This window comes from Anastrepha ludens, chromosome 3, assembly GCF_028408465.1.
Source record: "Anastrepha ludens isolate Willacy chromosome 3, idAnaLude1.1, whole genome shotgun sequence".
Classification (NCBI taxonomy): domain Eukaryota; kingdom Metazoa; phylum Arthropoda; class Insecta; order Diptera; family Tephritidae; genus Anastrepha; species Anastrepha ludens.
In genome coordinates this window covers 87,349,366-87,365,000 of record NC_071499.1, presented here as the reverse complement: position 1 = coordinate 87,365,000, position 15,635 = coordinate 87,349,366, and the positions used below count along the sequence as shown (strand labels likewise).

Sequence of the window (15,635 nt, the reverse complement as noted above, 5' to 3'; positions counted from 1 at the left end):
ATTTATGAATGAAAAATAATATCGTTCAAATGACTGCCACGACTGGCCTTACAGTAGGTCATTCGACCAACCCAATTTTTAAGCACATTTTCGATTGTTTGGGCTCCAATTTCATGAATGGCAACTTCGATTTCGTGTTTTAAAGCATCAATCGTCTCTGGATGGTTCGCATAGCATTTGTCCTTAACGGCTCCCCACAAAAAATAGTCCAACGGGCTTAAATCACAGCTCCGAGGCGGCCAATTGATATCGGAATTTCGGCTGATTATTCGATTTTCAAAAACGATAGCCAAAAGTTCGAGTGTAACTTTGGCAACTTGTGACAAGTTGCACCGTCCTGTTGAAACCAAATGTCGTCCATGCCATCCTCTTCAATTTTTGGAAACAAGAACTCGTTGAGCAAGTCACGGTAACGCTCGCCATTTACTGTAACCGCGGCTCCTCGCTCATTTTCGAAAAAAAGTGGCCCGATTATGCCGCCAGACCAAAAACCGCACCAAACAGTGACTCGTTGTGAATGCATTTGCTTCTCTACAGTAAAGTGTGAATTTTCTGAGCCCCAAATCCGACAATTTTGCTTAGACTCAGACTTAGAAGACTCACCACTTTGGAAATAAGTTTTCAATATTTCCCAATATTGTTCAAGCGTATAGCGTCCCATTTCGTAAATGTCAAACCTTTAAGTAAATTATGAACACATTTGACATGTCATTTGTGATACCATTCTCAAAAAAATAGGTGGTTCAAAAAGCAAACGCTATATGGCCCACCCTATATACCTAAAATAATTAATCCTAAGTATATCGGTGAAGTTCAGAGGGCCCGAAAAAGGTTTTGTTGTGGACTAGGTAATTTTAGTTGTTTTTGTTTGTTTGTGGTAGACAAATGGTTAATTAACAACTAAAATGCTTCACTGTAGGTTGGGATGGGTTGCCTAAAGATGGTTGCCATAATCGCCCGCCGGATTGAAACCGATTCATTTATTCATTCGGCCAAACCATATTGTCTAAATGCCAGAAACAAAACTTGATTTGCGTAAAAATATTACAAAAAATTGCAACTTTCCGTATTCCAATCGGAAGTGGACTGAGCATCGTACTTTTTCAAAAATTCATGCCGTTCTCTTGGATAATTTCGGTGGAAGTTTGGCTTTCTCTTCTTCACAAAAGTTTTCAACTAAAGGATATATCTTCTTTGGTTTTATATTCAAATTAATATTATAGAGTGAGTTTAAGTATTTAAAACTATTTTCTGAAAATTTAATTCTTTGAAACTTTAATGTACTTTACAAAATTAAATTGATGAGAAAAGCAAAATGCAGCATAACTATATGAAATCTACAGTTTCACGTGCTTATGAAATTTTTTTTGTATTACTTTTACTGTCACTGTGTAATTAACGTAAATCGTTGCGTGACTGAAAACCATTTCCGAAACTGTTTTTAAAGACTGTTCAAGAACTGGAAAACTCGACGGCTCAAGGAAGGGGGATTACTTTACTTTTGTGGAAGGGGGATTACTTCAAACGAAAGGGAAAGATTCAGGGGAGTACATAAATTAAAAAAAAAATTATAAATAAAATCACCTTTTATTTAATTACAGTAGTGGATAGACAAAAATTTAAAAATATTACTGCATCTAAAAAGTAATAAAACTATTAAACTCAACTCATATTTCAATTAAGTCGAGTTCGGACCTATGATAAACCACAAAATAAAGTGCAAATTAATTTGCGTTTAACCATTGAAAGCCGCACACTTAACCAGTCAGAAATTGACTGCAAAAAAGGAAGTCACAATCATAAGCCGCCCAAAGAAAAATTAAATATATTTTGTATATTGATACCATTGCAGGCCCTCACCCTTACGAAATTACACGAATTATTGTGTAGCGCCAGAAATGTAAACACATTAACGAAATACTTCTATACACATACCTATGTATCTACATTGTACTTGCACACTCTCAAGCAACAAACTGAATGAACCACAGGGAATCCCTTCAAATTTCATATGGGGAGAATATCGACAGCAAACGGAAGACAAAAAATATGTAATCAAATACTTTGTAAGTGTCAAATATCGAAATTCTAAAAATACACAAATCGACGTGTTAAAGCTAAGTGTAGAGGCGCTGCTACCGAAATACCCAAATCACAGAAGTGATTAAGTGTGTGTGTGGGTAGGTTTAACCCTACAAGTGCCGTCGGAAGTTGTGAAGTTGATAGAAGCATTTACATACTTGGGTAGATATAAGATATGCAGATGTGTTTCTAGCACTTCGTTAACGTTTCTTAAGAAACTAGCCAACGCATATATGTATAATGTTGCAGAGTCGTGCGTGTAACGGAAATAACGAAATTTGTTAAATATTTTATCTTAGATTAGAGACAGCAACATTGCTTTTGTCAGTTGTCAGACATTTGAGCCGTGAGTAAGTAACGCTTCTAGTTACCATTTCAAAAATAGATTGAAACATGGATGTGCGCATAAATCATACAAAAATATGTGTATATGAAGGTGCACGCGCAGCCTAGGTAAGACTGGCACTTTTATGAGTAAAGTTCAATATAAGGCGTTTTTCGATACGAACGACGCAATGTTTTTTTATTTTTCGCTTGTCATTTGTAAACTTCATTAGTATACATTTCATCATGGAACGCTACACACTTGAAGCACGCTTGTAAATCATTGAATTTTATTATAAAAATGCGTGTTCTGTTAAGAAAGTTTAAAGTCGAAAAATCATCTTCAGTGATGAAGCTCACTTTTGGCTCAATGGCTTTGTCAACAAGCAAAATATGCGTTTCTGGGCAGAAAGCAATCCACACGTGATTCATGAGGCACCGTTGCATCCCGAAAAAATCACTGTTTGGTGCGGTTTACATGCCGTAATTGGTCCATATTTTTTCGTTGACGAGAACGATCGCCACGTTACTGTGAATGGAAATCGATACCGCGACATGATAAACGATTATTTTTGCCCGCAATTGAATGGTATGGACTTAGACGACATGTGATTTCAACAGGACGGGGCCACAAGCCACACAGCACACGCTACAATTGATTTGTTGAAGAGTAAGTTCGATGAGCGCATTATTTCCAGAAATGGACCGGTCGAATGGCCGCCGCGGTCGTGTGATTTGACGCCTCTAGACTATTTTCTTTGGGGTGATGTGAAGTCATTGGTCTACAGTAACAAGCCGGCGACGATTTGTGAGCTCAGAGCCAATATTGAACGCGAAATTGCTGGAATTTCGGCCGATTTATGCAAAAGAGTGGTCGAAAATTGGGTTCAACGATTGAACTTCGTAAAACGTGCACGCGGTGGTCATGCAAAAGAAATCGAATTTCATACTTAAATGTATATGTTCAAACTCGATAATAAAACAAAAAAGTTAAAAAAGTCAAACCGGTTGTGTTTTATTCAAAAAAGTTCAAAAGTTGAAGCGCTCTTACTGAAAACCCCTATACAAAACCAAAGAAAATTTATTCGAAAGAACATCACTCAAAAACTACTGCCCCAATTTTTATATTTTCAACCGTTGGAAAGTCTATTGGTCGCAGATAGTTTGTGTGTAACTTATTTTTACATAGTGTTGCCACTTGTTTGTATTTTATTAAAAAAAAGTGATTTATTAGAAACTAGCTGTACCCGGCGCGCGTTGCTACGCCAACAACTAAAATAAATTTAAGAAAAATAACTTTAACCATTTTACTGATTTTGCTTATTTCGAAAAAATAGATTGAACGGGGAAGAAGTTGCTACTCTGCAGCGCCACATGATGGCGAGTGGCAGCAATGACTGGTGCGTGGCTACCATTCGAAAGTGCGTTGGTTGAAATCTTCGTGCATGAAACATCAAAATGACAGAAAACGTTTTTTCTAATAGCGGTCGCCGCTCGGCAGGCAATGGCAAACCTCCGAGTGTATTTCTGCCATGAAAAAGCTCCTCACAAAACACCATTTGCTATTCGCAGTCGGCTTGGAACTGTTAGCCCCTCGATTTGTACATCAAGATGTACACCAGAAATAGGAGGAGGTGCTAGGCTAAACACTCAAAAAGGGTGTAAGCGCCAATTATATAGACAAGGCAATTAATATAGGAATAGGTATATATCACGACAAAGCATTTTTTTAAAGAGTTGTCACCTGAATTTTAATTCAAAAATACGAACTCATTACGAATTTCCCTTGAATAGGAAGATATAGGAAACAAATGAAGGAATTAATATAAAAATAAATTATTTTTATTTAGGGTTGCCACATGTTTTTTTGCAAAATAGCAATTTAAGATACATTTAATTTGAAAACTAATATATGGATGTCGGATAAAAGATATTTACAAAGCGCTTTAACAAAACATTCTTTAGCCGATGTTGCCATCTTTGGAAATTGGGAAATTCATTTCAATAAAAAAATGTATTGTAAAAAATACATACAAGCATACATACATCAATGTAAGAAAAAGCATAGTTTTATTCCAACAATATTTTTAAACGGCATTGCCATCTGATTTTAAAGAAAATATTTAAATAAAGAACAAAAATTAATAAAATAAAATGTGTTCGAAAGAATGAACCAAGCTTTAAATAAAATTGTTTCCGTATAGCGTTGCCACTTAGCTCTTAATGGTAAATAGCAGTCTAGACGAATTGAGTTTTAGGATGTGGCTATCACACAAATTATGATTGAGAACGTTTTATTTAAAAAGATTTTTTAATGGCGTTGCCACATATTTTTCAATTAAAAAAGTATTCGGATTGCCTTATAATATAAAGCATGTACAACTACTTTTTGAAGCTGCTTAAATGAAAGCCTCTACCGATTTGAAAAAAAAATATATGTTTATATAATATTTTTGAAGCAACTATGTATTTTGAGTGGCTGTGGTAAAGGAGAGTCTGCTTTAATGCTCTGAACTCCAACTATCCCAACAAATTACCCATTCAAATTCAAAGGACTTGAATTTCCGATAAATTTTTCAACGTTTCTGTGTTTTCCAATAACAATTAATAAGGACAAACCTGAAAAAACAGATATTGATCTGCGTACTATTGGTGGTATTTCTACCACCATCAATATACATACATACCTACGTTGGTTATTCTCGAGTAAGTAGCTCAAATGATTTATACATTTGGGCTACCTACAATAAAACTAAAAGTGTTATGCACAGAGAAGATCTTAAATACATTTGGATTTATAGTTACAAAATTTGGAATAAAAAACTGTCAACTCAAAACCGAAATGGTTTACATTTCTATTCCAAAAATTTAATGGTGGTAAGTGTAAATATTATATAAATGTAAATTATTATCCAGAAAACTAATATAAACTGCAAGAAAATTAGTGTTGGCTATGCCACCATCATTATGGATTTAAGACTGCCAAATACTTCCATACACAAATGCCCTCACGGGAGAAGCAAATGTAGAGGAACTCCTTGTAGAGGAGATGTAAACGGAATGCAAATCCGAACCTAAATTCGAATGTATACACCTTCAAGCAGGCTTAGTAATAGTCGATTATGCAACCGAGGAAGGTGCCAACTGGTTGCGTGAAAGAGCGTCAAAACTGTCCGGATGCAAAGATCCAGAGTTAGGCAAATGTGACAAGGAGAACAAACCAGATGTGCACCTGATGAATGTGTACCTACCACGAGCAATTGACATTGAAACAAAGAGGTTTCTTTAGCTCATCATCACCCAGAACAGGCATTTGCGTACACACCTGTGTGGAGTACTCTGCAGCAAGAAGCTGAAAACTGGGAAACTATTCACAACAGGTATCGGCGACCAATAAATGAAAGCATACAAGAGGGCAACTGAGATTCAGCACGATTCCCGCCCACTTGCACAAAGGACACAGTTATAGAGAAGCTGTGACTAAAGTGATATCGGGGGTAAAAGCATACGCAGAAGTTGCGGATAGCTCAGCTAAAGAAACAGGTGGCATTGGAGCCGACGTCAATACTGTGATCGAAATACCAGATGGCGCAGAGGCAAAGATAGTTAAAGAAGCGCCTGAAAGCGGCATTACTGTGGACGAAAGTGAGGACATCGGCGACGTTGAGAGTGAGCCCGTGGTCAAACCTGTTACATAAGCGGGGTAAATACCCGCGTAAACATATTTTGGTAAAACTTATTAAATAGAAATTGGGCACAGAGAAATACTCATAATAATGTATATAGATTTTTGGCATGTCTGTAAATATCACCCTAGCTTAAATTGTTGCAGCACATAAATAGCTTTCCAACCACATTTTGCAATTTTGTATATTTGAAGAAGCTCATAAAATTGTATGCAAATTGCTTCGTCGCGGTTTGACCTCAAGACTGGTGGAAACTTTATAATAAATATGTCTTTTTTACACCCTTTCATTCATAGGAAAACCAAAAGCCATGCTCAATGTGAAGTGCCATAACAAATGTAGAAAGCAAAATGCTTTTACATTCGACTTAATGGCTTTATTCTTAAATTATGTACAAACACGTGCACCTACATATATTGTATGTATATTAGTTCAATATGTGTTTAGCAATGACAGCCGTAGTGTAAATGTAAAATCGCTGAGCGATGTATTTTTGGACGAACACCGCTATGGAGTCGTCAAACGTTTGCCCAGAAATTTCCTTCACTAATACACAATTAAAGCGGCGTCATAAACGAATGATACTGTTTACTTAAATATATCTATAGCAGCTAAAATTAGGATTACAAATAACAAGACATAAACCGACTATCGGCACGGAATCGATGCACATTTTTTTGCAAATTTTTCTAGAAGTACCAGTTGCCATCAGATAACTCCAACTACGAATATTTTACAACGAAGGTCCCCGATAAAGTTTTTTGATAGAGGCATTTCTGCAGTGACTGGATGTTGTGTACTAGAACGAATAAAAATATTTTGGGAATGCGCGGTCCCTGCTACGGCTAAGGTTGATATTTTGTATGTACTATAATGCGACTATCAGAACTATTGGCCTTCGTTAAGGAGTTGGAAAGGCGATTGGACACGTATAAGCAAACAGACACGGAAGCAAACGATTTTGCAGATGAATTTATCTTATATACCCTATTACTCTTCATTTATGAAAATGCCAGCACTCGTGCATTGTACCCGGTGGTCTAGAAATTTCAAAAAATGGGTTTTTTGTTTTTTCGATATTTCGAAAGCATCTTAAGAATATCTTAAGAATATACTGTGAAATTTTCATGCGGAAATTCTCGATATTATAGCTTCTGCAGCCCATTAACTAGGTTTTGAGCGGTCCGCGCGCTCCTGTATCTCAAACTTTAAACTCATTTATTTCCAAAAACTTTTTCGGCCTGGTGTTGTCAAAAAAAAAACTATTCAGCCGAATCGTCTGAAATTTTAATATGTTGTTCACACCATCCATGGCTATCGCCCGTACTACAACCATATTATTATTTTAATTTTTCATTTTTTTTTTTTTATTAAAAAACTGAAATAATCCGATTTTTATAGTGTCGAATTCAAAACCGCGTCATTTTGTCAATTTTTTTTCATTCTAGTACATAGGGGCAGTCATACTGATTAATAGTTTTTTTAGTTTTTGTGTTTGAGATAAATAGAAGAGCCAAAATGGATAACACCGTCTAGGACCAATTTCTAGGGAGAGTCAAAAAGAAGTTAAATAAAAAGACTAAAAGATTTAAATATCGTTTTTCATTTTTTTATTGCAAAAAAAATTCCTGAAAATATCCCAAATTTTCGAGCTCTAGACCACCGAGACCCCCTAATACCTAAAAAAAAGTCAAGGAGTATGATATATCTAGAGAAAGAGAAATACCACACCTCCACATTAACTCCTCTTCGATTTGCCCTAATTCTTTTAAAAACCTATGAAATTTGTCGAGAGATGAGAACGTAGCTGATCCATTCTCAGTACATCTGACCCTTCGCTTCCTTAGTATTGTAAAAGGTGGGCATAATACACATACTCGTGCGACGAAATAGATGAGGTGATGCTTATTGTGCCATATACTCGTATTGGATCCATGGGTTGTGACTCGAGATCGATTCAACAAGCAATCGTCATAGCTCATTCCTCTTGGGTTTGATAAAAAATTTCACTCTGTATGGCTTAAAAAACCCTCAGCTGTGCCTTTTGTACTTGAGGCTCCTGATTCACCTAACTGCCTTTGCAATACCTAGATTGGTAATTGACTCAGGTATCATTAACCACATATCCGCAATTCACAATGAACGTCATAGTGTCAGTGCGCCTTAAACCCACATAAATTCAAGTTTTTTTCTCTTCGAGACAGAATTTAGCATCAGCTTATGTTACTACAGCAGTTTTAAGGAGGTACGCTGACAAATCAGAAAACTGGTAATTATGAAAAATTCTCCATAAGGAACCAACCAGCCAAATTGCTTGGTAATTTTGGGCAAAATCTCTATTTACTCTCAGCACAAAGTCATTCATACACTCAATACCGCACTCCTTACTCGTTATTGCTTGATTATCCTCCAAGCAGCCAGATTGGGTATTTCTATAAAATTTTCCGCGATGTGAAGGACTGCACAACAACTTCTCTGTCACAGTCAGAACTACCAGAAAGGAATTCTTCTACTGCTTAAGCAATCATGCAGCTTAAATTAAATTAAATAATCTATCTGAAGTTCGAAATAATTTTAATCAAATATTTACATAGGCATGTACATATGTATACTCACTTGTGCGACAGGGCGAGACTTCATTGAAATGCGTAAAATTCCTTGATGTAAAGCACGTACCGACTGGGTCATAACGCAATGATTTATTTGGTGTCATTGTGTGGAAGACATAGCGTGGAGCACAGGCCTGAAGTGAAGAATAAAATCAAAAGTTAAGCATCGTTCATACGAAAATAAAGCAAAAAACAAATATCCATGAGAATATTAAATTTTATTTCCATACATAAATTGTCATTGTAATAATTTAAATAAAATGTGAAAATATTAGTTAGAATGCGCAAAGTGCCAGAGGACAGTTTCGTTGAGCCAACAACATTGACGTCAACGTATGTGGGTATTATTCAATGCGATGCATGGAAGCTATTCAATGCAATTTTTCAACTTTTCCAAGATCTGCTATGAGTATTTGATTTTTCTTTGTCATAGATTCCTACTAAATCTTCACTCGGCTCTCGGCAACGGGCTTGCTGCGTGTGTGCACAAAATTGTTTGCGTGTTTGTTTATGTGCATATCGGGCGAATGCAATTACTTTTACAAATTTATACAATACTTATACCAAATGCAGTTGAAATGCACAAACGCTTCAGCTACGCATCCGCGCCTTATATGGGCCAAACGAAAAATGATCGAAAATAAAAAGAAAGCAGACAAACAGATTTGAACAAAAGGCCCACAGAAAAGCTTAAGCACTTATGTGTGCACACATGCGCGCACTACTGCATGCATAACGGCAGGGGGCGCTGGCGGGCAGAAGGGGTACCTATGCGCCCCAGCAATCGCGCGCTTGGACGAACTTTGAGCAGCACACGTGAGAAGCGTTTTGCGGTTTTATTGTTTACCACTCACTTTGCACCGACGAGGCGGTCTGCCGTTGTCTCCTGGCTACGTAAATACATATTTAGGTATTACCTTAGCAGTTGGCAGTCTGGTCTGTCCACTGCATTTTGTTGTACCCTGCTTTGTTGTATTCGTGTAGCACTTTTTACTGAATTTTAAGCACTTCATGTCTGAAAATATTTGGCAAAGCTCTTTCTTGTTTGCCTCCCTGCAAACTTAACACTGCCTTGAAGCTGACAGTCTGGACTTATTTTTTTTTTTGCTCTTCTTGTTGTTTGTACGGTGAAGTGCTGGTGTGCATTGCCGTCATGTTAAGCGCACATTGAATGCATTAAAGCGCAAGCAACAATTTCTTACTAAAAAAAACAATAACAGAAATAGAACAGTCTGCTGAAAAGACGTTGATCGGTGAACAATAGTGTTGATGGGCGTACAGTGTGTCGGTGTTTGAAGTATTGCTAATAAAAGGTTGATTAAATCTAAAGTTTGCCAATTTTTCCTTGATTTATGAAAATTAGCTAGGAATAGTTTTCGCTATGTTAGGAAATACTGACTGCAGGAGTATAAAAAATTTTCGAGCACAATCCTTTCTCAGTGGATAATAAACTCATGTTGATAAAGAGCTAAATATTTTGACCATTGTCGCAAATTTTTCTGAAAATTGGTTCCTTCATAGGCTTGTGTATAATAAGAAATAAACTGGTAAAATTAAAAAAAATATAATTTTGAGATTTATTCAATATTGAAAATTTTGGTATAGATTTTTTGAAAGTGAAATATCTTTGTTATTACAATATATTTAGACGATTTAAAAAATTAAGAACAAATTAAGTTTTTTTTTTAATTGTATGCCTTATATAAAACTTAATACATAAATATGATAAAATACTTTTTAAACAAATTATGATTTTAAGATTAAGGCACGTCTTCTCAGGTTTTTTTTCTTATTTTTTCATTAATATCCGAGACTACACTCAATAGTACTAGAAAGTCTCATAGTAGAATTCCCACAGTTTTTAGAGTCATATTCAAATACATACAGTGAACCAATTTAATTTTTATTTCAAAATGTTTGCAGTTTACTTCTTATTATACGAGGGGTGCCTTTTATATGTCGGGATTTGGCAACCCTGGTGTTGCAATCTGGCAACTGACAGCTGTATCGCAAAGTTTGACATTTTTTGGCTTTTACGTACTCAGAATGTTTTGAAATACCTGCGCTATTTGTGTTGTTTACAGTAACTTAAAAGATTCATCTCGGTCCAAAAATGGAATTAAATCGTGAACATTTTCGTGCGATTATTTTTTACAACTTTCGACGTGGATTAACTCAGCAACATTGCATGGATGAACTTAATTCATTTTTTGGCGATGAAGCTCCATCAAGGACCAGTGTTTATCGATGGTATGGTGAATTCAATCGTGGTCGTAGTTCACTCCAAGACGAATTTCGTGAAGGTCGTCCAAAATCAGTTGTTGTTCCGAAAACCATTGATACTGTGCGCGAACTGATATTGCAAGATCGTCATGTGACCTATCGTGAGATTGAGACAATCTTAGGTATTAGTGGGACCAGCATTCATTCAATATTGCATAAACATTTGACTATCAAAAAAATTTGTTCGCGTTGGATCCCACACAATTTGTCAATCGCTCAAAAAAAGGCACGTGTCGATTGGTCGAAGGAAATGCTCAAAACATACAATCGCGGGGCTTCGAAACACGTCTATGACATCGTGACAGGTAAGGAATCATGTATTTACGCATATGAGCCCGAAAGTAAACAGCAGTCGATTGTATGGGTGTTTCAAGATGAGCCAAATCCAACAAAAGTTGTTCGCGCACGAAGCACTTCCAAGCCAATGGTCGCCTGTTTTTTCTGAGTGGTACCTACGTAAAAAACAAACTGAGAGGTCAACGTTTTTCGACACCTGAAGAAGCGGTTGCGGCATTCAGAATGCATGTTTTGGAGGTACCTCATTCAGAGCGGCAAAAGTGCTTCGACAATTGGTTCAAACGCTTGCAAAAGTGTATAGATCTTCATGGAGAATGTTTTGAAAGACAATAAAGTGACTTTCGATGATCAAAATTTGATTTTGTTCTCTAATCCCGACATATAAAAGGCACCCCTCGTACTATATATACTCACGCCTCTAATTAAACAAAATTTCAGAAAATTGCATGGGAATGGTCAAAATACTTTGATGACTTGGCATGGAATCGCTCTATATTAAAGCTCTTGCACTCGATCACTAAGTAATGAAGATTTTCGTTAGTTATGGACTTGTACCTAATGTACACTAAGAGTTGCTAATTTATTCCTTGGTGAATTGTTGGCTTTTAACAACTTTCTACAATAGTACCTCATTTGGAGGCTTACAGTGACTTCCAATTATATCTAAATTTTGTAGCTTATATTAACTCTACACATTTTAATAATTTTTAACGTTATATTAGAGAATAATTTTTATTTCACCCTATCTGCTGTTTTCAACATCCGTCGTCTTTTATTCAACACTTTGCAAAGAGCTCGGCATGTAGATTATGTTAGATGATTACTACCAAGAATATATTTTTGTGGCACCAGTAAAGAGAGAAAGGAGAAGCTGTGTATTGGGATTGTTATGAAATTGATATGGAAATATTCTGCCGGGAACTGCAGGCTCCTTTTTATAGTGGCGAGTTAACTAAACCTCAGTGATTAATTTTAGATAATCTATCCCACAGTAGCGGGTAAACTGAAGTATTACCTTTCAATATCTATGAATTTACCTCTAATATAACAAGCGTAGAAATCATCTGATTTTAAATGTGGATTTAATTACAAAATTATTCATTTCGTGAATTAAAAAAAAATGATCGTCTAGATTTTCAAAAGAAATAAAATTTACGTGTTGCAAATTCCATAGAAGGAAGAAGTGTATGTTCTTAGTCCGATGTAATTTATAAAAGACTAAAAAGTCTAACAGATACACCCTCATTTCTTAAATAAATAAATAAAAAATTGAAGATATTGACGTTTTCAATGCTGCTGCGGTAAGTTTCCATACACACCCAAGAATGATAGAAAGAAGATTGCGCCCATCAGAGAGTACGTGACGTCACGTTTTTCCAAGTTGTGCAGTATTGCCAACTATTTGCTCTTCGCAATAAATTTAGTGCTTTTTTATACCGAAAATGCGAAAATTTTGAAGTTTCGTGTTTGTTTCTTTTTTTTTTAATTTAAAGCTACCGAAACTTTAAGTTAAAAAAAACTGTATTATTAGACAAAAGCAGGTTAAAAAAGGCCACTCTGAGGAGATTTTAGTGATAATGAAAAGTAGTTGTTTCTTATAAAATTTGATATTTTGAAAGTGTGAATTTAATTTTTTGCTCCTTTTAAGGTTATGCAAAAATATTAAATGTCAACTCTTCTTAAGATTTAAAACCTTTTTACACATTTTAAAAGGCGTTTGAATTTACTGAATGTGGATTAAAACCACAGAGGTGTAATCGTTCCTCCCGGCCATCAGTCCTTAGTGGGACATAGGGCATCATTCATTGTAAAAATAAGCCACAAAATACCAGAAAATATTAAAGAAACCATACTGACTTTTTAAAAAATGAGTACCTTATCTAGTTACATAACCTCAAATATAGCAAATAAGTCGTTCCCTTAACAAAATAGTCTCGCTTAAAAAAACAATTCATAAATTAAATTGTGCATTAGCATAACACATTTATTTAAAACAAAAACGCATATTTTAAAGACAATTTGTCACGCATACAAAGTTCTTTAAGCGATTCAATAAAAAATGTTAATAAATTTGATGTTTTATTTGGGCATTTTAGTGCGTTTTTATATCCAAAGCTAGGCAACACTGCAGTAGCGAGAGAGAAATTTGACTGCCGAAAGCAAAAGAACACCAACAACACCTGCAATGGCGAGCAATGCCACCAGATGTTAAAAAAAAGTAAAGCTAAATAAAACTGAGTGAATTATTTGAATAGTTATTAAAAAATTTATATTTTACAAAATTATAAACATATCATTTTAATTAGAACAGGCTAGAAAAATCCCATGAAGAAAGAACTAAAACTACGAGACTAAATAACAAAAAAAAATGCTAAATCAAGTTACGAAAATGGTAATCTGGCCATACTGGAGCTAAAATCACGTAACTCGTTGTCAAATTTGCTGAGAGCATTACTCTTTCCATCATTATACACACCTCTATTTTTTTTGTTTTTTTTTTGGATTTGCTTAGAATTTCCAAATTTTAATAATAAAAATGAGGGTTTCTCCCAGTTTGTCAAACATTTTGCTATTTCGTTGTAATAATTCGATTTTTGTTACATTTCTAAGCGGATTCCAAAGAAAAGATGACACGTTTTATTACAAAAATTAGTTGATTACTTTTCTTGTCATTTCAAAGTTATCTCATCAGGTTAACGGTAAACGGCCCTGAGTGTTAAATCTAGTACCGAAAAATTTACTTAATGTTAATTTTCAATTACATTAGAGTTAAATAAAAAAAGTTATGCCCATATTTATTTCAATTACTAAATAATATTGCTATGCTGAAGCTTTCCATGTTTCCCTTCAATTCAAAACACTGTGCCACCATTGCCGGCTACTCTCAAATATGTTTTTTATTGTAGATCACTAAGCTATGAGAATAAGTTGTTTGCAGGACACCACATATCTGCGCTTCTAAAGATCAGAATTATAAAAAGATATAAGAAATAAAGAAAACACAGGCACAAAAGATAGGTAAAGTTATTTGCGCTTTGCTAAAACCTTTTCTTCTTTTCAGCATCTTTTTTTATGCCCACGAAGCTTAAGTCATATTGACCATTTGTGGCATGAAAAGGTTAAGACAGCAGGGCAGATATGTATGTATATATGTATTTAAATGCCGCACTTAAATGTAGTGTATTATATTTACGTCAATACATACAGACATACAGCTGTGGTAAAAAATATAACACCAACAAAGTGCTAATATAACTATTTTATGTACTGATACAAATTTTGCTATTCAACAATTCTTCAAAATTTTACAGACACTATTAATATTACACAAGTATTTCGTAATATATGAGTTCGGACGAAATGGATCTTTATATACCGCCTGTACGTTTTAACCTCAAATGACACGTATTTGTGTTGTGCATGCTTTATGACGGCCAATTCTTCCACGAATAGCATTGCGTCAATACCGATATATACTCTATACCTATACTTGTAAAAGTAGCAAAAAAAGTATTGATGATATAAAAGTATCGAGGAGAAGTGCTCGATATTTATTTATGTCGAACTCAGTCTAAAATTCACACATAGATATTTTTTGTCTATTTTTGCACGCCAGACCTCGGTGGTGCTCTCAAAAGTCGTAAGTCATCGCCATATCCTGTTTCGACTTATTACTGCTTGAATCTGCTAATCTTTCGGGTTGCTTTAGAATAGACAACGGAGTTCCTGAATTAAATAGGATCCAAAGTCATAGCTATAGCAAAAGTACTATGGAACTCTGTTTGGCTAAATCGTTTTCCTAGCTCCGATGCACAAGTGCTCAGGACTTCAACAAAGTATCGAGTATTTACTCGTAGTTACTCAAATCGGAATAATACTTACCATGAACTTCTAAGAAAAGTTTGGCTTGCTTGATGGTATGTTTGGTGAATTGTTCTGTTGGACCACTCTTAGCGACGGCACTTCCTGATTTACTTCTTGAAGTATTTTGCTTTCCAATATATTTTAACGTATAGAGGAAAGGCGTTCACACAAACGTACCTAAAATTCCTTGCTTAGTTAGTCTTTTGAGTGTACTTACAATAGTATTTTCTAAGAGCAAAGCACGAGCATGACCGTAGAGCTATTTCTATTTTCACCACTGTATATGTGCAGTTGGCGGTTGTCAGCTAGCTATTGTTAGCAGACCAGCAAAAAAAGAACACCTACTACTCGGCCTCAAGTAAGTAAAAAAAACGCTCAGTACTAAAGATGAAAACTTACGAGTCCATAGCAATGTGGACAGCGGCGCAACCGCAAAGGAGCATGAACGCCGGCAAGCATCTTAAATGTGCGCATGTATGCGGCAAGCAGC

The 15,635-nt window shown here is 35.5% G+C and overlaps 1 protein-coding gene across 7 annotated transcripts in view; it reads right to left on the bottom strand.

Moving 5' to 3' along the window:
* Positions 1-15,635, bottom strand: part of LOC128858392 (integrin alpha-PS2) — a 135,841-nt gene that overhangs the window by 30,467 nt on the left and 89,739 nt on the right. For all 7 annotated transcript variants that reach the window (XM_054094633.1, XM_054094632.1, XM_054094631.1 and 4 more), the window contains exon 5: positions 8,709-8,835. In XM_054094633.1, the coding sequence (XP_053950608.1) occupies positions 8,709-8,835 (127 nt within the window). The remainder of the gene's footprint in view (positions 1-8,708; positions 8,836-15,635) is intronic.